Source organism: Misgurnus anguillicaudatus, chromosome 11 (assembly GCF_027580225.2).
Source record: "Misgurnus anguillicaudatus chromosome 11, ASM2758022v2, whole genome shotgun sequence".
In the NCBI taxonomy this organism is placed as follows: Eukaryota; Metazoa; Chordata; class Actinopteri; order Cypriniformes; family Cobitidae; genus Misgurnus; species Misgurnus anguillicaudatus.
In genome coordinates this window covers 13,958,163-13,980,819 of record NC_073347.2, presented here as the reverse complement: position 1 = coordinate 13,980,819, position 22,657 = coordinate 13,958,163, and the positions used below count along the sequence as shown (strand labels likewise).

The following is a 22,657-nucleotide window of genomic DNA, read 5'->3' as shown; positions in this document are numbered from 1 at the left end:
CCTCCTTATTGTGCGATCCACAAGAGCGTGATTGTGTGACTGTCCATGGAGAAATCATGCTGCCTTCACCACAAACAAATTAACACAATAGAGAAGATGCGGAAGAAAGAGAGTCCCGTGAAAGTGAACCACGCTGATTTACGTGTATAACAAAAAGTCCCAGAAGACACCTTGCCCAACTATGCAACACAATTTTTGAGGATATTTTGAAACTATACACTATACCACAGGCCAACCCCATCCTTGCTAAAACAGGAAATCTGTTGTTACTGAAACTCTCGGTGTTGTAGCAATAGTTGATGCACCGATCACATCAGTTTACATTGGCCCTGCCTGTCCATATGCTCAAGACAACAAATCAATTTGTTGGGTGAAGCTGTGATGTTTCAGTAATGACAGATTTTAAAAGCCACATTCAAAGGATTTTACATTGCTCCTTAAAAAAAACAGATTAGACCAGATCTGCCCATCATGAGATCCTTGAGGATTTCAACTTCCCATGTCACACACAACAAAAGCATTTAAAACCTCACCTGCTCTGATGATTGATCGTCTGAGTTTTCTCCGGGAGAAAAGGATTATTTGAAGCAGTAAATGCTGGATCTGGCCATAACTCCTCTGCGGTGGGGGGAATTATGGGAAAGGGAAATTGCTCGGGCCACGCATTACTGCCTACCGCTACTTGCGGTGTTGAGGAAGCTACAGGTGAAAGGTCAAACACAGATGGTGGAAAGTAAGGGCTATGATTATCTGTTGTAGCCAATGTCTGAGGGTCAGATGGATGTTGCTGAGATAAAGGAGGCCAGTTAACAGAGAATAAATCAGGTGTCACAGCTGGCGTTACATGCATTTTATTTAGACTCTCTGCTGGTTTAATGTGCGATTCAAGGCCATTGCGTGTCTCTGCAGATTCGGGGCGTGTGATGTGCTGGGGAACAAAAATGTTCTGCAAATATAAATCTGTTATAACCAGGTCCTGAGTGATGCTAGATGTTTGCTCGGATGCACTATTTGATACACAAACATTCGGATCGGTCAAATCTATGAAATGCAACTTTACCTCTGATTCACGCCTAGCTGATCGCTCACTGTGGAAAGTATTTAGTTCAAATGGAGAAGTTTCACAGTTATCTACAAGACATGTTTCAGTTTTTAACGGTGCGAGCTGCGCTTCAAGTTCTGCTATCAGATCCTGTGAGATATCCATTTTTGGCATCGTATCTTTTGGTGAGGCATACTGAGGAATGTCCACTGAAGGGTCGCAGTTATTCAGCAGAACATCTCCATTTTTCGGCAAGGCTTTCTGAGGTTTTAAATGTTCCACTATAACCTGATTTGGCTCACGATCATTTATAGAGGTGTCATTCTTAGGCATGATATCTGGGACTGCGATATGGTTTGGCAAAGAACCAAATTGGGAAGCGTCTTCCCCAGATTGATCACGCTCCGGCATTGCATCCTGAGTAAGCTCTAGGGAGGGGGATATTGAATCCCGCTGAGATACGCAAGTGAGGTACTGTTCAGAATCAGCACTTTTGTACATGGTGTGAAAGAGCACGCTTTCAGAGTCTGGAATAAATAAATCTTCACTGGTCTCCAATTTAACTCCAATGTTGGGATTAAAATGTCCTTCAGGGATGGCCTGCCCATTAGACTGTTTCACTTCCTGTCCTCCATTAATGTTAGAAAGTACGTCGTCATTTAGAACGTCCTTGGATGGACTGTTTGGAAATACACAGGCTTCCTGTCCATCCACATTTATTTGATCAAATACTGCTTTTGAAAGTGCTGGGGAGGAAGGGATATCATTTACATTCCCCAGAACAAGGATTTCATTTTCTTCAATTTTCGGAAGGCCATATTTTGATTCATTTTGACTCTTTGTGTTCGTAACTGCACCTGAATTATCTTCATTCTTCATTGGTACTAGCAAAGCTGCTGACATTGGGGAACTAAGTGCTGATGAAATGTGGATTCCTGAAGGCTCAGTGAAGTCAATAAGTGAGGCATTCGATTCCAAAAACCCTTCATTCGAATGGTTTATATTATTTGGAATAATGTCGCTCTTTGGAGACTGACAAGGATCAATAGGCTGGTGGTCTAATTCTCTGCTTGTGGAATCAGATGTCACTTTGGATGGCTCCTCGGTGTCACCAGAGCTGACGTCTGTACAGCATGGCACAGGATCCTCCACAGATTTCATATCTTTAGCAAACTCAATATCTTTTGATACTTCAGGAGTCACACGAGCATCTTCTGACAACTCACTGGTGATTAGTTTAGTCGAAAAAAATTCAGCTTCTGCTAATGAAGGTTGTATGACAGATGATTGAGCATTTTGAGAGGTCAGGCAAATTTCAGGATGGTCTTCAGTGGCCGTATGAGCATTCTGGGAGACACGTGGCAGCACAGGATAAGGGCGTGCAAGTGCATTGAGTTCGGAAAACTCCAAACTGGAATTTTCAGGTAAAGAGATTTCGGATACATTGGGAGAAAATTCTGGGAAGCCAAACACCTCAGGACTGGTGAGATCAGGTATGTTAGAGTTAGATTTACCTTCACTTCCTGAAACTTGAGGTGCGTGAGCAGGAGTTTCCTTAGACATCTCTCCAGTTGAAGTACCTGCTGAAGCAGTTTTCTCTAAATAGGTCAGGTCTTTAGTATCCAACATAGTTAAACTATCCGAATCACCTGAGGGCTCTTGATTATTCGGTTTCATAAGGACAGTAGGGGTTGTAACAAAATTCTCTGTTTCATTGACCTTCTCTGAAGACTTCAGTCTGTCCTCAGCAAACATTCCAAAGTCATCCGCATCCGTCTGTGTCTCCAAGTTAGAAATAAAAGGATCAATCGGGACATCTTCTTTGGATATCCCTGAGTGTCCTTTTATGTCAATCCTTAGCAAATCAGGGGTAAGATTACCATCAAACCAGGATGACGTCGACTCAGACTGAAAGTGGATCGAGCTAGAGAGAGTGGGGACAGCAGGAGTTAAAGGAATATCAGAAGGAATCTCCTGGAAGAACGGATCCTGCTCTACAGGTGGGAAAAGCGTACTGGTTTCAGAAAAGGGTGGGGGTAAAGTGAAGGGAATAACAGGTTTGTCATCCATGTTCTGTGAAGGGTCACTGAAGTTAAAGGGTGCAATGGGACAATGGGAATCTGATTTAGGAGACACCAGCGTGCTGTGAAAGGAAAGTATATACAGTGCACACCATTAATGACTGTGGCTTCCATTAAAACTTAATAATGTGAGAAATACCCATGGCCAAGAGCAGTAACTAGTGACCTTCACCACATAAAATACAAAAGCCCCTAGGCAGGACCGTCTAATGTTGCACAGCATTGAATACAAGCACTACATGTACACTATGCACTGTTAAAGGGATCATTTAGAGTTAAATGATTTATACATTTGTTTATTATACTGATGAACACAAAAGAAGATACTTGACAGATGATGATACGAACACAGTTGGCGGTACCCATTTACTTTATAGTATTTGTTTATCCTACTATTGAACACTATGGATACAGTCACCTGTATGCCTATCATCATCTATCAAAACATCTTCTTTTGTGTTCATCAATATAAAGAAGCTCATACAGGTTTAGAACAACATATCCCATTAAAAACACATTTTCAGCAGAACACCTCTAAATAGAGGCCATTATAAAGATAGCCGTTTTGGTCGAAAAATCTTTCCACCTAATATTTTTCATTGGAAATTCATTTGCATTCTATGCAAATATTTGAGGTATACAACCAAAACTCACAAGCTCAGGTAGTTTTCCACAATGCTGCTACCAAATTGTAGCAGATGATGACTGGTCATTTGACAATGTTTCACTTTATAACTATTTAATACATTTATTGCTGTATCCAATGCATGCAGCAGTACCTTGCAATGTGGGTAAGCAATAGGAAAATATTTGTGACACAGCGTCTGACTACAGCTGCTCTACAGTAAGTGAGAGAGGCAGAATTGCTGAGTTTGAAAAGGTCATAACAATCACCCAACCGTATCATAAAGGGATATAAGAGGTAAAATAAAGAGAGAGAGAGAGCAAAGCCTGAAGTCTATGCCCACATAAGTAAGTCCCTACATAAACAAATTAAAATTTTGCCCCAAGCTATCAAAACATGAGAGCATGTGATTGGTTGGGGTATTTGACATGTTCCATTAAGTGAACTTCAATGAAATTTCTATGAAATCTTTTCAAGTGGATGTCATCAGGTTAATGAAAAACAAGCCAGAAGCCAAAGTTTAGGCAAAGATTAACAATAGTTGCGAGCTAAATTGCTTTGTAAACGGTGATTTTCAAAAGAAAATTGGTTTTATGTTAGGTGAAAGCCCAATCTGTAAAGGTTATTAGCTATAAAAGCCCTATTCAGACAGGAATAGTTTTACCCTGAGGATATTAGGTTAAACATAGGTTATTTTAATACTAATCCTTTATCTCAAACAATTTTGTATTACTTCATTTTAAAATAACCACCTACTTTATGTTTTCGCCTAACTTCGGTAATTCTAAACTCGTTAGCGGAAATGTATCCCCTTTAGATCGAAATGAAATTCCTGTAATGGCAACGTCTGTTATTTTTTGTTTTTGTTTTAACCTAGAGCTAAGCCTCTCTCATTGTGCTTTCTGTACATTTAAGACTCTATCATAAACCCGGCGCAATGCAACGCAATGCGCGACGCTAGTGTCTTTTGCTAGTTTCAACCCGGCGCAATTACTATTTTCACGTTTAGCGCCACGTTGTTTAAATAGCAAATGCATTCGCGCCCAACTTTGCACCCATGGGCGTTCTGGTCTGAAAACGAGGTGTGTTCAGGCGCATTGTTGGCGCTTTGCCATTTTAAGGAAACTAAAATAGACTACGCCATTGACCAACAAAAACCTGGTCTAAAGTTTAAAGTCAATGGCGCAGTATGTTTTTTGTTATTTAAAGAGCGCATTAGTAATATGTGCCTATAAACAGGACGACAACGCGGGTTTGCTTATTACATACATGAATGCGCAGCAGCACAAAAATGCTTTTAAATATGAAAGAATAAAGGATTGAAATGTAAAAGACTATTATTGAGTCTCTTAGACATAAATGAGGACTGATGATGAGACGTTAGAAGGCGTAAAGAGCTGCTTCACCTGTAGCCTGGTAAGTAAATAAATGCTTTGTTGTTAACCAGTGTTTTCCAACCAGGGGGTCGGGGCTTATCAGATTTCCAAGGGGGCCTCAAGATGACTTAAAATTATTAAAAATTGGACAAAACAAGCATCAAAATGAGCTAAAACAAGCAAAAATCAAGATGTTTCTTTTTTTGAGAAAGTGGGGGCCTTCAAATATTGTTGTGGGCAACTAGGAGGCCTCGAAGTGAAAAAGGTTGGGAACCACTGCTGTAAACAAATGCATCTATTTTAAAATGTTTTTTAAATGCTACCCTACGGATTTATTGTATATGATGACTATGTACCTGTGGATATGGTGAGATGAGAAACATTTTTAAGTAATGCTTTTCAAAAATCCCATGGCGCTGTCCGAGTGCTGAACCGCTTCGGCTCTCCGCACGTTTGTAAATTCTTTGTCTTGATTGCATTTTTAGAGTACAAACCTTTTCTTGCATATTTGCAAATAATTTTTTTGAGATTACAATGATTATGTAGCATATCAATACGTTTACAGCAATTAAAGGTGCAGTGTGTAAATTTTAGCTGCATCTAGTGGTGAGGTTACGAATTGCAACCAACGTTTCAGTCCACCGTTCACCGAAATGCATAGAGAAGCTACGGTAGCCCCCACCAGACAAACATGTTATCGTCGGAGACAACTTAGTAAAAAAAGTTTGTATGTTAAGGGCTTCTGTAGAAACATGGCGGCACAAAATGGCGACTTCCATGTAAGGGACCCTCGGTGTATGTAGATAAAAATGTCTCTTCTAGGGTAATAAAACATAACGGTTCATTATGAAAGGTCTTTATACACCACTAAAAATATTGTTATGCATTTTATATTGCATTTCTGTCAAAAGATTCTTATAAAAGTTACACACTGCACCTTTAGAAGCCTGCTATTTGTACTTCTGTGACTGAAAGAAAACGGCTTTTAAAAGGTTTTAATCCAATTTTTTAAACATTCTTTTTAAACTGGTGGTCTTCTTCCTCCACTTAGTTTTTTAGTTTACAAAGTCTGTTATCTAAATAGGGATTAGACATAGCGGCAGCGCAACTGGCTTTTAAAGGGGATGAGAGATAAGACTCTCATTGGTTTATTGCACATTACACCCAAAACACACCCATTACTTATTAGGAGAATAGGAACTACCCTTTTCGACCGTGTGCTCGGCACACAAACCATTTTTCCTGTCGTTAAATTAGCAAAAGTGGCATCGGACACACATTTAGACCGTGCACTTAAGACAATGCGCTTTGATCGTTAAAAGAGCCCCGAATATGGTCTTGCACGCTTTCTTCTAGGGAGTCAGCTGACATTGGCTTAACTTAAAACTGTCTTCTATACGTTAAATTATCACTACGCTCGCTACGGTTTAATCTTAGCCGCTGTACTCCGCTTCTTATGTTGTCTATCGATTTCTCTGTGATTCCTCCTGCTTTAATTAATGTAAAGCTGCTTTGAAACAATTTAACAATTGTGAAAAGTGTTATAAATAAAATTGAATTGAATTCCTCCAATGTACCAGTTAAATCAACTGATGGTAAGAAAAGATATAAAAGATACAAAATGTGTCACTGGGGCGGTTTCACAAAGTAGACCTTTGTTCCTAAAGGGTGCATATTAGTACCTCAAAGGCACTGTAAAAAGTGATTTGTTGTCTCAACAACTATGAAGTATTATGATAAGTAGCTTTTACTCAAAATCATTAACTTAAAATGCATTGTACATGCAATAAAAAAACTACAAGATAAACTCAAAGGTATGCATACATTGAAAAATCTGAGATGTTTCAAAAACAATTAAACATAAGTAAACGTAACATAAATTTCAAATGTAATGAACCTAAAAATATCAGTAAAAACACTGTGGGGATTACCCATATTTTGATTATGTATGTTTTTATCAAACAATATGAACTGATAGGGAATTTAAAGAGGTTTCAGCTCTGTTTAGTATTATTGATGTTGTTTTATTAAATGATAGTTTTATGTGAAGTCACCTTTTAGGGGATTATTGTTTGCTTTGGTAAACATGGACCCTGTTCAACACATTATGTTTCCACAATAATGAAGTCCCACATTAAAAATGCATGATGCTGTGCATTTCTACGGTGTAGCAAGTCTATTATAAGGCTGCCATAGAAGCAGTCATGAAGTTTATTTTTATAGTCTTTCTTTTAATATGCATTGGTATCCTATACGAACACAAAGTTAAATTCATTTAAGAATTTGAGTACAGTCTACATGAGCATTATAGGTTAAGTGAACTGGTATAAACAAGATTTAGTAAACAGAAATATTTCTGCAAATATAATTAATAAGTTTTTCTTGTTATTTTGACTTAAAATAACACTGTAATGTTATAAATATACATGCATTATGCATGGATTCACACGCAAGAGCTTTTGTAATGCTTACATCCATCTATACACTCCTACCAGTACCAACTCCCAACTACAGAGATCTGTCCAAAACAGTACATGACATGCCATAAGCTACATACAATATTAAGTTAAACGCCATTGTGAAAACGAATCCTGTCTGAATAGTGCTTTAGTCTATTAAGAAACATTTCACGGGTAAACGATAACTTGATAAGCATAGATTACACTCTTTCAGGTCTATCCGCGTGAATTTGTATGCGAGCATGCATGTGTGCATATTTTGTTGCTGGAGCACAAAAGACTTTTTGATGCTTTTCAAAAACCCTGACCAAGGCTTAAAAAACCCTCTAAGAGCGTGTGATTTTTGTGACGCACCAAGCACCGTGAAAAAAGAAAATATTTACCCAACAATGTACAGCATACACACCTACAACAAAAACAAAAATGCAGTGATACAGGTTTAGGTTAGTGACAGGACTAAATTAAAAGACTCCTCCCATTCATAGTTAAGACAAACACTCCCACATGTCCTCAGATCCATCTGTCTCCCACAGCTAAAAATAACACCAGCCGACTAAAATGGAGAAATCAAATCTTAAACTTGTTTTATGGAAGAACATTAGTGAGCGAGAAAGAGAGTGAGAGAGAGAGATTTAGTTTAAGAAAGAGAAGACACATAACCCATGAGTTCAGGTTTCCAGGCAGCACCTCCCTCTGCAATGCAGATGCTGAAACTAAATCTACTGTACAATCTTCACAGTGCTCACACTTATCGAACCACAAATACACACAAAGAAATCCTGTCTGCTTCTATTCAATATTTACACACATAAATGTACAAACATGTTTTTAATACCTGGGTTTACTGTGCGCGTCCTTGGAGCTGAACCATCCTTTGTGTTTGCCTTCGACAAGTTGTTGAGCATGTTCTGCTTCCTCTTTGTTTCTGATTGGTCCTTTCCCAGGAGACTCACCTTTCCCATGTGAGAACAGGCCCCTCCTCTTTTTACTTTGAGTGTCTCTCTCTCCAACAGGTTTTACGGTTTCCATCACAGACTCATCTGTAACTCTCCCAGCATACTCTAATGCTGCTACGATGGCGGCTTTCTCCTCCTCTCCGGGTTTATCGAAAGACCAGCGGCGTCCATCAGCGGGACCGACGTTCTGCCTTTCTTCACCACGGGGGGAGAGGTTTTGCAAGGAACGGGAAAGGGCAGAGCCCTTCTGAATCAGCCCTAGAGATGAAAGCTGGGGCTCAGGCCTTGGCTTTGACGCAGTTTTGGAAAGCTTGATCTCAGTACTAGTTTGGGATTTCGGCTCTGTCGGTTGGGTTTTCTTGGGCTGAGTTGGCAGCTCAATCGCTTGAGTTTCTGGTTTGGTTGACTCTAGTTTAGGTTGCTGTAGTATGATGGATGGCGGGTGATGAGTAAGAGGGGACGTTTCCACTGGATTCCCGTTAAGACACACTGAAGGAAGCAGAATCAGGGTGTCTTTTTCGGACGACATAGGATGAGGCACTGGTAGGCTGAAGTCACACATCTCATTAGTATACACATGTCTGACAGGAGAAACCTGCGGTGAGGGAGCCACTGTGTGATCTGTAAAGGAAAGCAATTTTATTATTAATTAAATGCAATGTTACAACAATAGATAAAACTGTGTGTGTAAGCAGCAGCGTGTCCAGATGGGTGGTCCATGGTACCCACACCCCCTAAAATTGCATTGTCTCTTCAGGTGCCACTCAAAAATTAGCTCACACCTTAGCTCATAATTTTAATCTGTTTCTTAAAACTGCATACAAATTACTTGTGTTGTCTTGCTGTATTTTAATAAAGACAGTGTTTCCCATACATTGATTTATTTGTGGTGGCCCACCACAGAATCAACAATGGCCCCCACAAATAGAATTTTCATGATTCCCATTTACATTTTATTAAAACAGCTTAATTCGGCTTAAAATATGATGTGATATATGATACAGATCAAATACAGATACAGATCAAAGAGTAAAAGTGAAACATATTTCATGTGCCAACACTAGATCAAACACGACACGATGATGTCACATATATGCTAATTGGCGTGTGATGTCATCACCACCACAGTCTCTCAAAATCCTGTGGGAAACACTGAAAGAAATTAATAAATAATTATTTATGGTGACTATACTATTGCAAAAGCAGCAAATCTAATGGCGGCATGGTTGACTAAGCCTGTGGCACTATACTGTTTTTTAATATATGAATGTGTTTGATCATGTTATCAAGTGTATTATTAATTATTATTATTATTATTATTATTATTATTATTATTATTATTATCATCAAGGAAATAAAGTTATGTTTAATTTAATCTTGAATTAGTGTGCCCCCCTCATGGATAACCAAAGTCAAGAAGTCTGGACACGCCACTGTGTATGCAATAGTGTTAAGCGTTATGCCCCATTTTTAGATCGTCCTATCGTCAGCCTGTGAGATCGACGAAACATGATAGTATCGGTAGTATGAGTAGTTTACTCATTTATTTATTTGTTAATTTTTTATGCGCGTTAAACGATTTGCACGAGTAGATTACATTCAAAGTCAATGCAAAGACGCAATCAGACACGTCGTTGCATGGGACGATGCGAATGACGCGATATGGGAAGCGCGTTTGCCGCAATACGACACTATTCGCCTCAAACGCGTCTTTGCCCAAGTTGAAAATATTCAACTCGAGCGAAAAATTCACATGACACAAAGTTAAATCCCGCGAGTAATCTCGAGCGAGTAATGCGATGCCCCGCGTTTGTAGCATTATGCTGCGTTCACACCAGCTGCACTAGAGGCGACTTGAGTGATTTCAATGTTAAGTCAATGTAAAGATGTGTTTAAGCGCGTCTGGAGGTCTCGTGGCGCAAATGAGGTGCTTAGCGCGGCATGGTAGAATGACGCGAATTGAACGTTGCCGCAGGAAACATGCGAGTTGAAAAATCTGAACTTCGGCGGAAAAACGCACTATGTTAACCAATCAGGAGCTTCCTCTAGTAGTGACGTGATTACAGGAAGTGAGTGGAGTCGCTGAAGCCCCTCCCATGATGCGAATTTCCATGTGAATGTCTTGAATGACCAAAATTTTTCACGCGCGAATGAAGCAAGTAAACTTAAAATGTTCAAGCGTTCAACCACGCGCGAATAGCACGTTTTTGCCACCTCTACCGCGTCTGGTGTGAACGCACGGTTACAATCTCTCTCGTGCAAAGTGAAGCCCAAAAACCCTCTTCATGCAAAAGCATGCAACGCGCATGTTAATGTAAAACTATGACTATAATACTAATAACCATCGTCCACTATCATCATGAAAGCCTGCTATTGGTGATATGACACAATACTATTGTCCATCGCCACAACCCTAGTATGCAAGCAAAAGCATGTGCACACCTGGACTGTCTGCAGTCAGGTTACTGCTATTACTTGGAGAATTGGACAGATCTGAGACCACAACACTGATGCCTGCTGTCGGGCTGAGGCTGCCACCCCGCGATGAAGACTCGCTGCTCTCGGAGCCCAGTGATGTGCTGGATCGCGTGTCTGAGGACTTCCTCAACCTCCCACGTAGGAAAAAACTTCTCATCTTACTCCTCCGGGCCTCCCCACCTTCATCGTCCTCATAGTCTTCCTCGCCGCCCCCATCGCTCGGCAACCGCCCCCGCACCCGTACCAGCGATCCGTATCCCCCGGCCACGATGGCCGAAGAAGAATCTTCTTCGTTGGACCGCTTCTTAACCCGTATGCGTTCTCTGAGCTTGTCAAAAGCAGAAAGAGGTTTGTCCTTCATGGACAGGTCATACATACTGGCCGTTAAATTGTGTCGGGTAAACTGCACGTTCAACTGAAGCTCGCCGCGTTCCTTCTCCTTCTTGCCGGTTTTAGAATGCAGCCGGTACCACCTATGAACAAGGAGTAAAGGAAAACTGTATTAAACATATACCAAAATTCAACCGAGACACAATCTAGATTTAAGTAAGAAAAAACATAGTTAGGACTTGTGGTACGATGTGGACTTCTGGCAGTCAATCTGAAGCAAAAATGCTTGATTTGTTGATCTGATGCTTCATGGTTACTTTAAATGTGCCCTCAACATGTATATTCATACATACAGTACTGTCATTCTTACACAAACAAAAATACTGTACCTAAACTTAATATCTGAACATAGATGTCAAAGCAAATTCGCCCACTGAAAAAACTTAAATGGAGATAAGCCACCAAATACCCCAAATTGTTCCTGTAAACTGTCATAAAACCACACATGTACGCAAATGCTAATGCTGACAAAGCTGGGACAAGGAGGTCAACTCTGTTCCATCAGCATTATTGCTTTGCTTGACACTTCACATGCACACTTTTCTCTATTGGTGGGGACTTTCCATTGCCTTTGATAGTATATTGAGCTAAATTTATTATCTATCCCCTAACTTTACACCTAACCTTCACAAAAGCCTTGCAATATTTTCCTGATTTCAAACAGACATCATGTACCATTTTTATTTTCTCGTGAATGGGCACTGCTGACCAGATCCCACAATGTAGACAAAGCATGGCAAGCACATACGCAATATTTACATTAGAAACCCTATTAAAACAGCCCTTTGACAACACATTAAAAACAATTAACAGATGAGCAGACCCACCCACACATAAATGTAACCCATTAGTTATAGTAAATTAGCACATTTACTAATAAACCCAGTATTTGGCATAACTCCTACTGTATATGCATGCATGCCGCTATTGTAGTGTCACACTGAAATAAATCTAGAATATGTTGATTAATAATGTAATTAATATCGTCTTGCAATATGCAGAGAAAACTGTAAGTAAACCTTTATATATTTAAGCCATAAAAGAGTAAACACCGTAGCACTATCAATAAAGCTCTTATTGCTGTATGTTCAAGCATCTGACATCACCCCAAAATAGCAACATTGGCTCCACTAATAGCAAGAGTTTGGTCATGCCCAATAGCAGTTAGAGGAGTGTTCGGCAAAACCTGTTTGAAGAAACTCATTATTTCTGCTCTTATGTTAGGTGCCACCATGCATGGAAAGTAAAACATTTAAAGGTGCCAAAGAATGCATTGAAATAATATGTTCAATTGTTCTCTGATATCTGCATAGAAGGTATGTGGCTTTATTAAGTAAAACAATTATCCAGAGATGGTTTTAAATGTCCATTTATAACCCTTGGATTTAGGGCAGTCAAAATTGCTCAAAAATGACGTTTGAATATTCCCACTAAAAAAACATTACGTCAATAACAGGACAAATTAATACAAAGTGACATTAGGGTTGTCGCGGTGACAGAATTTTCCCATCGGTTCATCAGCGCGTCGCAAACCCGGTGATCCCGGTATCACCGGGTGGGAGGGGCTTATAAATACGCATGCAGATGTGCACATTTTACTTTCACTTTTGAATTACGCGACTGTTTAAATGCAGTGCTTGCGTACGCTGCTTAAATCTCTTATGAATTTGCATGCAATGCGAGTGCAACAGCTGGTAATTAAGTGCTTGAGTCAATGTGTGAAGGTAATTCTCACAGAAGCCGCCAGTCCCAAGCAGAGCAACCTCCGTCCTTGCATTGTGTATTGTACGCTTTTGTGAGGCTGCTTCACAGCGCTGTCTTGTAGTGTTACCAGGTCCTCGTCTTTTTTGTACTTACATACGTTTTGGCGCTTAACTGTTTATGGCTTTTGGCTCATAAAGCGATCAAGTTTTTGGTGTTATATAAAGTGTGAAGGTGCCAGTCCTAATATTTTGATCTTTGAGGTAAAGCATTTGGATTTATTTCGGTTTATTATTGGATTTTTCTTGTTCGCTGTTTTTTTAGTGCAAGATCTGGCAACACTGGGCAGCAAACGCTCGTGCCTCTGTCATTTTCTGCACCATGCATACAGAAGACTTTTCCCTCTTCTATGAATATATTTGTTCAGAAGAGAGCCCTGTCATGTCCATGATGCACGTTTAAACACTTTATTTAAGGAACAGTATGTAAGAAATGTATATCAATTAATCATAAAATGGCCCTGATATGTCATTAGACATTAAGAAATCATTTTCATTTCAAATACTTATATCACTGACAACAGTGCTCCGGCCAGGATATTTTCATTTAAAAAGTGGAGTTGCAGCCCTCAACTGATGTTTATGTTGTCATGTTGTGTATTGGCCACCAGTTTTGTGATTGCAGTACCAGTTTTGGCCACAATCCTACATCCTGTTCCTTTAACATCGTTGTTCAGTTCAGTGTAACTTACACACTATGCAGAGTTTCTGTAAATGCGGTTTACTACCTGTAATTTGCAGGAGTTAATTCGGTTGTAGAATGCGGTTGGCAGTCCTGTAAATTACGGAATTGTGCGTGTCAGAACAGGATCAAGCATTAAAAGGTGAAGTGACAACCGAATTAATATGCAGACAGTGAGACTCCTGCGACCTGTCTCTGAACCAGGCGCACTAGCGCCCTCTCACATCAGACAGCCATGCCTCTACTACCTACCGCGGGCGTTTTTTCCACATTTTTTATTCGAATATTAATTTTCACCTTCACATTTTTTTTTTAACTATTCGAATATATTCGAATTTAGAATATTCGTTGACAGCCCTACTTGGATTTGCCCTTAGAACTAGATGGTCTATTATTATTTTATTTGAAAGGGTCATGAATAATAATGTTGAGCTCTGCTCTGATTGGCTGCTTGTCAGAGCAGCTCCTTCAGTAGCTCTGTTTGTGTGTAAACAGACCTTATGTTTGAGCCTGTATCAGACAAAGATACAGTTTTTGAGGAATATTCAATTCTTTGGAAATTGTTATGTACATTTCTGAGTGGACAGTTTGTGTTTTTTGTAGCATATGTAGCATATAGCATTAACTAGCACATAGCGCTAACTCAGCAGTCACAACTATGTTTTTAGCATTGTTAAAACATTGTAATTAATTTAATGTGTCATTTAATGTTGGGGGCGTACATCTCAACTGTAACATCACAGTCTGTGTTATGTTGAGATTTGCCTGTTTTCCAGCATCTTTTGCATGCACAACGTTTACATAAAAAGGAGGAAATAATTGCGTATTAGGCTCACGATGTCATTACCATGTAATACAAAGCTAGTATTATTCATCCATGCCTAGGTAAATACAGTTTTACATTCTACGGCACCTTTAATCTCCAAAAACATACCGCAATTTTATCTACATCCCCTTATTATGCACTTTATAAAAATATAACAAGTTGCCACATGCACGAGGTCACATGGATTTATGGGAGGAAATTAAGTGGCATGTTGGATCTAAAAGAACCACACATTCCAACTCCAAAGCAAATTAAACAAAACTATCAGTGCATCTAGCAAACAGAAATATTTACAGATACAAATATATCAACCTTGTGATCTCAAAGATAAATTATCAAAGACACCAGCATCATCACAATCGCTGTAGGAAATCAAGCATTCCCCCTCCAGGTCAGACATCTTCAGACCTCTCTGACACGCTTTCTTCAAACAAAGATAATTCACACTTTCTATCAATCTAATGTCACCTCATTCCTCAAATTGCTCATTTATCACCTCAAATACAAACTCTTGTCAACTATGTTTTGTTTTTTTATGTTTAATCCATTCACTACTGTAGGTAGGTAGTCGAATGGCAGTAGCTAAATATTTAGTCATAGTTGCTTGAGGTGTTATATGCAGGTAAAGTACCTGTGGTGGCAGAGGCACAGATTTGAACTGTGTCTTTGATGAGCTTCAACTTCAAAAACTATTAGTCAGCAAGTCTTTGGCCACACTCCCACTCTTTGTTTTCCTTGTAGCGTGTCTTATGGTAACAAAACACAAAACCAATGAACCCAAACACCCACTGGTTCCAGTTTTGATATAAATAACACAGACTCTGCACTACATTCATTTCATCTCCTTATCTGAGGTGAGCAGCAGAGTTCCGCTCAGTGTGCATCTTTATTAATCAGCATTCAGTTTTAATGGTGAACTTTTACAGCTGGACATTGACTAATGCTGGTAAGGAGGAAACACTTTGGTTTCCTAGATCAGCAGCTTTTGGTTTTTACATAAAATATACAAATGTTTCAATCATGAAGCACATTGCATCTCGTTGCTTTGTCATACCATGGTAATTTGCCAGCCCACACACCAACTCACAGTATAAGATGATTCATCTGTCATCTAACGTACACACCCCACCTACACAAACCAGGGGACATACCAACATGCAATCTGGAAAACACCAAGTACCAAGAAGTGAGCAACATATTCAGTAAAATATCAAACCCTTTACGGTGTTAAATAAGAGTAGAGATCTGCACCCAACCTCAGTCATACCAGGCCCCAAAAACTCACGTTCTGAGCTGGGTTTAGGTTGTTTGTATATCATGGGTTTGCATAGGTCTCAGGATTGCAATTAACCTCTCTGCCACTCCATGGACCCACCGGTGGGTCCAAAATATTATCTTTAGAGCACATAGAGACATTTAGAGACATATCAATGTGATATCTTTTCAAAGCTTAGACTCTCAATTTATTTACCAGTCCAATGAACGTGTATGCATCATGCATTTATTTCACATTTTAAAAAAATGAAGCTTACTGTACTACTGTAAATATTTAATTTTTTATTATTATTGAAACATGGCTGTGAATATGCACACACACATTCTATCTTTGAGTCAGAGCCTGTGAGATATATACTTGCATCTATTTACTGCAAGAAATTATAGAGAGTAAGTGATTTAGGGGTCTAGACTGGTCTTGTCAGTACCAGTCAGATCCCAAAGACCTTCAGTTGGATGACAGTCCTCTATTTGAAAGACACACAACTTGTGCTGTGCAATGAATCGTTTTTGAATTCAAACAATTACAAAAATAAGATAATCCAGGTAAAACAATTATTGTGCGATTAAAATATAAATTGCGTGCTGGACCGATGTGTTTGTAAGGCACTTCGAAGGCACCACTGCTTTGACACTTACTTAAAGGACAAATTCAGTATTTTACACTTAAAGCCCTGTTTTCAGATTGTTTATGATGAAATAGAACGGTTTTGACTGAAATTTCGACATATGTGGCTGGCCCGAGAATTTTCGGGTGTTTGATGTATTACCCCCCCACCTCTACAATGGCTGCATAGGTGCACTGGAACAATCCTTCCTAAAATGCATTAAACTTTTGTTTACAAAGAAGTGAAACTCACCGAGTGGTCAGGGGTGATCACTGATATGCTCACACAAAAATCGCTGCAAAAGATGCATTCCAAAAATTCTCGGGCCAGCCGCACACGTCGAAATTTCAGTCAAAACCGCTCCACTTCATCATAAACAATCTGAAAACAGGGCTTCAAGTGTAAAACACCAAACCTGTCCTTTAAGAAAGGGTTAAATAAATGCATGTTTTCAAAGTCACTGAGTAATCGTGTTAAATAATTGCGATTATGATTTTTACCAAAATAGTCTTGATTATGATTTTGCCCATGCATAATCAAGTGGCCCTAACACAACCTGAAGAATATGCAAGCCTCTCTCATTATAGTGTACAGTTAGAGAATAACTCTCATTGTGGTCTCACATTATCTTTACTTGACCTATTTAAATGTTTTGACAAGAGGGGCTGAGCGGGAAATCCGGCTTGTGCATCCATTTATCTTTGAAGAGCCTAAATATAATGCAATATTTAGGGCCTAAATATAAAACTTTTTATGTGCTGGTCCAGTGCAGGAAGTTGGCATATCCTGTGAATCATTCTCTGGTATTATCAGCTGTTGCTTTATAGTGTTAGAGCTAAACCCACAAATAATCTAGAATGAATGAAAATAGCATACATGCACAGACACTTTACACAGTTTTAGATTAATTTTAGGGTGTTTTCACACCTAGCTCGTTTGAGCACTCCAAACGCTCTTGGAGCAGTTCAGGGTGTATATGTGAACAAACCAAGTTATTTCAGAACGCCCTAAAAGAACCCAAAAGCGAAATGTACTCAGATCATGTCCGGAGGTGGTCAGAGTATGGTTCGCTTTTGGGTTCTTTTGTGGTTCGATTTCTTTCTGACATGTGAATGAGGTCCCAGTCCTCTTGTATCAAAATCAACTCCTGCACAGAAGGCTGGAGAACTGGGTCCTTTTTTGAGCCCACTATATTGTAAACACCAAAAGCACTGAGGTCAACTTCCTTTATTTGTAAGAAAAATAAACTTCCTTTATTTTATTTATTGGTTCACTTTATCTGAATTGGGTTTGGCTCTTATAAATGTGAATTTTTCATTCTTTCAAATGCTACAGTGAACGGTGAATCAACTTTTTTTGCCTTAGGATGAATGCAAAATGATTATCAGTATGATTTAGTTGGTGGCATGTGAATATGTCTTCCTATATTAAGTCACAGAAATTCATGTTATCTACTTCAACACAGATATAGTAGTATTTCTGGAAAACAGTATCTTGTTTGCAATATTCTGTTTTGTTATGGAGCATCCTGTGAGGTAGACAGTAAAGGACATTACGGGTAAGGTGCACTGATCCACCAGACAGACCAAACATGACCCTGGGCATCCTTCTGCTTGTGCATTAACTTGGCACTGCAAAGCTGTCATCTTCATAAAATTTCACATGATGGACCAGACAAACATACAGCAACCATTCCCTATACTTCCTTCAGACCAGTCTCACTTTAAAGAGGGCGTGACTGCAGAGGAACAGATTGCAGCACTCTGAGCAAGACATCAGACAGCACTAACAGCACATATAAATCATCACTCATATAACTCACTATCTGACTACTCCAGCATGCCTCTTCTTAGCCACAATAAACAAACCTGCCGCGTTAAACTGATGCATGCATGATAAACAAACACAACAGTCAAAGAAAAAGACAAACATACTGATTTTTCTTGCATATCCGTTCCTGGAAGGCTTTATCCAGTTGTATAACAGCTTGGCCAAGGAAGACATCCAGTCCTATGAGAGCTCGGTGCATAACGGTGAGGGTCAGGTCTCCACTACCGGGCGGGTACGCATCTCGCCCTCCCTCCTCCAGTATGCCCGGCTGCAGCTCAAACGAGCACTCTTCACCCCATTCCGGGTCCGTGGTCTTCTCCATCACGCACGTGGAGTATTTCTCTTTGCCCAGCTGGATGATGGTGTAAACGTCGCTGGTACCGTGTTTGCCCTTCGCGCGGAGCCCTCGGGCCCGCAGCACGGTTACCTGCACGTGCGTTGGCACCCATCGCTGCTCCTCGTCGCTTCTTACCAAGGACATCGCCGCGGATGCACCACACAGTGAGGAAGCCGGTAACGGGAGGAGTCTGTCAAATCCGCGCGATCCCCCGGTAGAGCGCCGCGTTGAACCGCCAGCCTATCCTCGTGGCTTACGGCAAAACATTTTAGGATTCTGCGCGCGTGAGTATTACGGGCCGCCCACTTTTAAGTATATGATGTTTGTTCGCGAGATGTGGTCTCGACGTTTGTCCCGGTCGGCGGACAGGTTTCCCTCTGCAGCGGTGTAGCGACCAACAGTACGTCACTGCTTTATCCTCTCCGCAGGACGAGGAAGTGACTTGCCCCCGGTACCCGGACTACAGGCAGCATACAGCAACTATTTTGATCCAAGTTACTGAGAATAATAACCTCTATACCTTCAATTATAATAAAGAAAATTAAATGATAAAAACAGAGGTGAGCTACTGGGGCTATGCTGCATAATAATAATAATATTATGATTACATAATATTGCAGATGTAAGGTGTGTTTTACTTCATGCGGCGCTGCGCAGACTGATCGGCTTGTGACATCAAAGGACCGCGAGAGCGATTCAGGAGCGCAGCTTTTGATTTGCTCTCGCGGAACTCTGATGTCATAACAGTATGCGCAGCGCCGCATCTATTCGAACACACCTACAGATGCGCGAGGCTTTAACAGGGAGATGTTATGAACGTGTGACAGGGCAGATTTTTTTTAACAACTAGACTAAACCGTTTAGACCGTCAATGTACGGTGGTATGAAGCAATTTTAAGACTTGTAGCCTAAGCGTTTTTTAAGTTTGTCAAAACATTGCAGACATGTATGAACACTGCGTGAGAGGTAAGATAATCTGCTCGAACTGATTTTGCCAATGAGAGATTTTCCACCAACATAGATTGTTTTAAAACTATCCCCACCCCAAATATGATCAAACTTAACCCTAAAACCAGATAAATTACACGTACCTAAACTTTACATAACTTTAAACTTATCCCCCAAATCTGATTGGTTGATTGAAACGTTTTCCCAGATTCAACAATAAAGTATCTCTTATTTGACAAAACCAGGAAGGCCTGTCTTATTTCTTGTTTTTTTCCTGTTCAATAGTAATTTATTGCTCAACAGACCCTCTGAAAATAGGCTTATGAAATTGGTTAAAGGAACAGTATGTAAGAAATTGATATAAATTAATCATAAAATGGCCCTCATATGTCAATAGACATTAAGAAATAATTTTCATTTCAAAAACTTATATCACTGACAACAGTGGTCTGGCCAGGATATTTTCATTTAAAAAGTGGAGTTGCAGCCCTCAACTGATGTTTATGTTGTCATGTTTTGTATTGGCCACCAGTTGTGTGATTGCAGTACCAGTTTTAGCCACAAGTTTTGTGATTGCAGTACCAGTTTTGGCCACAATCCTACATACTGTTCCTTTAATGGTTTTGTCAAAGAGAAGTGCCGTGATAGTTACTGTAGTGGTTACCAGTGGGGAAAGTTAATTTTAAAAGTAATGCATTACAATATTAAGTTACTCCCCCAAAAAGTAACTAATTGCAATACTTAGTTCCTTTTCATGGAAAGAAATACTTACATTACTTTTAAGTTACTTTTTCTTATTTGGCTGAAGTTTGATCTTTCAGGCCTTGCAGGTGTTTTTCTATCACAGAGAAGTTCTTCCTTCAGAAATTGCATATTTCTATCAAAAAAATTTCAAGCTCTGGCCTGCCATCTCCATTTCTAAACTGTTCCTGCTCAGGCGCACACCCATGGAGTCCATTATGCTACATGACTACGTTCAGTTTAATTTAGTACATTATTATTTTATCTAATGAATTAAACTGAAAAGTAACTTGCATTACTTTTTTTTTAAAAAGTAACTCAATTATTAATGTGTACATTTATAAAATAATGCGTTACTTTACTCATTACTTCAGAAAAGTAATATTATTAAGTAATTCACATACTTGTAATGCGTTACCCACAAAACTGGTAGTTACTGTGGGTTGAACACAGACATGAACCTTGTTAGCATCAACATTTGGATAAAACTTTATAGTTTAATTGTATAAAGAAGATGTGACTGTGGTGTGAACATGAAAAAAGGAAATATTTAATAATTACTACGCTTATTATCTTTCATAAGAGGGCACAACACAACAGGACACTGAAAATGATTATGGACATATAAATTTTATAATTTATAAACAGAAGATAAAACATGTACTTACAAGACTGAAAATGTCCTATATTTCGTCTTATAAATCACCCTTTCTCTTTTATGTAATATTTTTTTTTTAAATGATGAGAACAGATTTTGGAAATCGGGCTGGACAATTTCCAGATTTTGCTTAAAGGGGCCAAGGCACAAGACTTTTTTAAGATGTCACATAAATCTTTGGTGTCCCCAGAGCACATATGTGAAGTTTTAGTTCAAAATACCCCACAGATAATTGAATACAGCATGTTAAAATTGCCACTTTGTAGGTGTGTGCAAAAATGTGCTGTTTTGGGTGTGTCTTTTAAAATGCAAATGATCTGATGAAATTCAAACACTGATCACAATGATGGTGGTTTTTGCGATTAAAACTCAATTGCACTAAATGGCAGTGCTGTGGTTGCATAGTGCAGATTAAGGGGCGGTATTATTTTAATAAGAGCTCCTTATGACATCATAAGGAGAGCCAAATTTTAACAACCTATTTTTATATGTGCTTGTAGAGAATGGTTTACCAAAACTAAGTTACTGGGTTGATCTTTTTCACATTTTCTAGATTGATAGAAGCACTGGGGATCCAATCATAGCACTTAAGCATGGAAAAAGTCATATTTTTATGCCATGGCCCCTTTAAAATGTTATTTTACACAAAATTCTGTTTAGTCAAATTCTAAAAATAAAGGAAAACCATAATTAACATTTCTTTGAGGTCAATAAATGACCTTATTCAGAGTACATTCTGTGTATATTTTGTGCAGTGTGTATTGCACATTGTAAATTCTATTGCATATCTGTACTTTTTTGATACTCTTTGCATTTTTTTGTTTTGTTTGTTATGCTTGGCTGCTCATGCGAACCAATTTCCCCAGAGGGATTAATAAAGTACCTATTTATCAATCGATCATGTCTTACGTCCCCTACCCAAACAGCATGATCTTAGATATTTAAGCAAGGCTTTTGAAGAGATGTTAATCAGGTCAGTCATGCACTGAAAGCCCTTTGACACATGAAGTCTACATTAAAATAGCATCCCTATCTCACATGTGGGGAGTGGTCTGACAAATAAACCACAACTTACTTCCTTTTTTTTCTCTCCCTTTATGTGACTTTTTGTTGTGGGAGCCCCTGCAGGACTTTATCTGAAACTACAGTGCCAGGTGTCAATAAAGCCTAGGTCATAATTTGAGCAACAAATATGAACTCAGATGAATTTAAGCTTCCAATTAATTTAGTCTTCATTACAAGAGATAATAGAAAAACGAACGTTTACAAAGAAAATGAAAAACACTTTCATACTACATTCTCATATCTTATAATCCCAGTTTTCTCAGTGATGAAAAAATAATAAAAAAATAAAAAATAAATAAATAAGTTTCCCCGCTAATGACAACGTCTTTCTTCAGACCTAATTAACTATCTATTCTTAGGTGTACAATGTGAATCACAGTTTTATGAGCTTCTCATTATCTGCACTTCACATCAGAAACTGAAGCCAACTATATCTATATCTCATTCCACAAGCCACATACATCCCTCACATGCACTGTCCCGACATTCATCAAATACACACTACACATTTGAGCACACG

The 22,657-nt window shown here is 39.2% G+C and overlaps 1 protein-coding gene across 5 annotated transcripts in view; it reads right to left on the bottom strand.

Annotated features, from left to right (window-relative positions):
* The window catches only part of rab11fip5a (RAB11 family interacting protein 5a (class I)), a 43,409-nt gene that overhangs the window by 3,637 nt on the left and 17,115 nt on the right, over positions 1 to 22,657 (bottom strand). For 2 of the 5 annotated variants that reach the window (XM_055171249.2, XM_055171251.2), the window contains exons 2-4: positions 10,982 to 11,490; positions 8,419 to 9,160; positions 534 to 2,966 (exon numbers count right to left, since the gene is read on the bottom strand). In XM_055171249.2, coding sequence (XP_055027224.2) covers positions 534 to 2,966; positions 8,419 to 9,160; positions 10,982 to 11,490 — 3,684 coding nt within the window. Of the gene's footprint in view, positions 1 to 533; positions 2,967 to 8,418; positions 9,161 to 10,981; positions 11,491 to 18,492; positions 19,201 to 22,657 lie in introns of those variants that run through there. The other 3 variants (XM_055171248.2, XM_055171250.2, XM_055171252.2) reach the window with 3 other exon arrangements.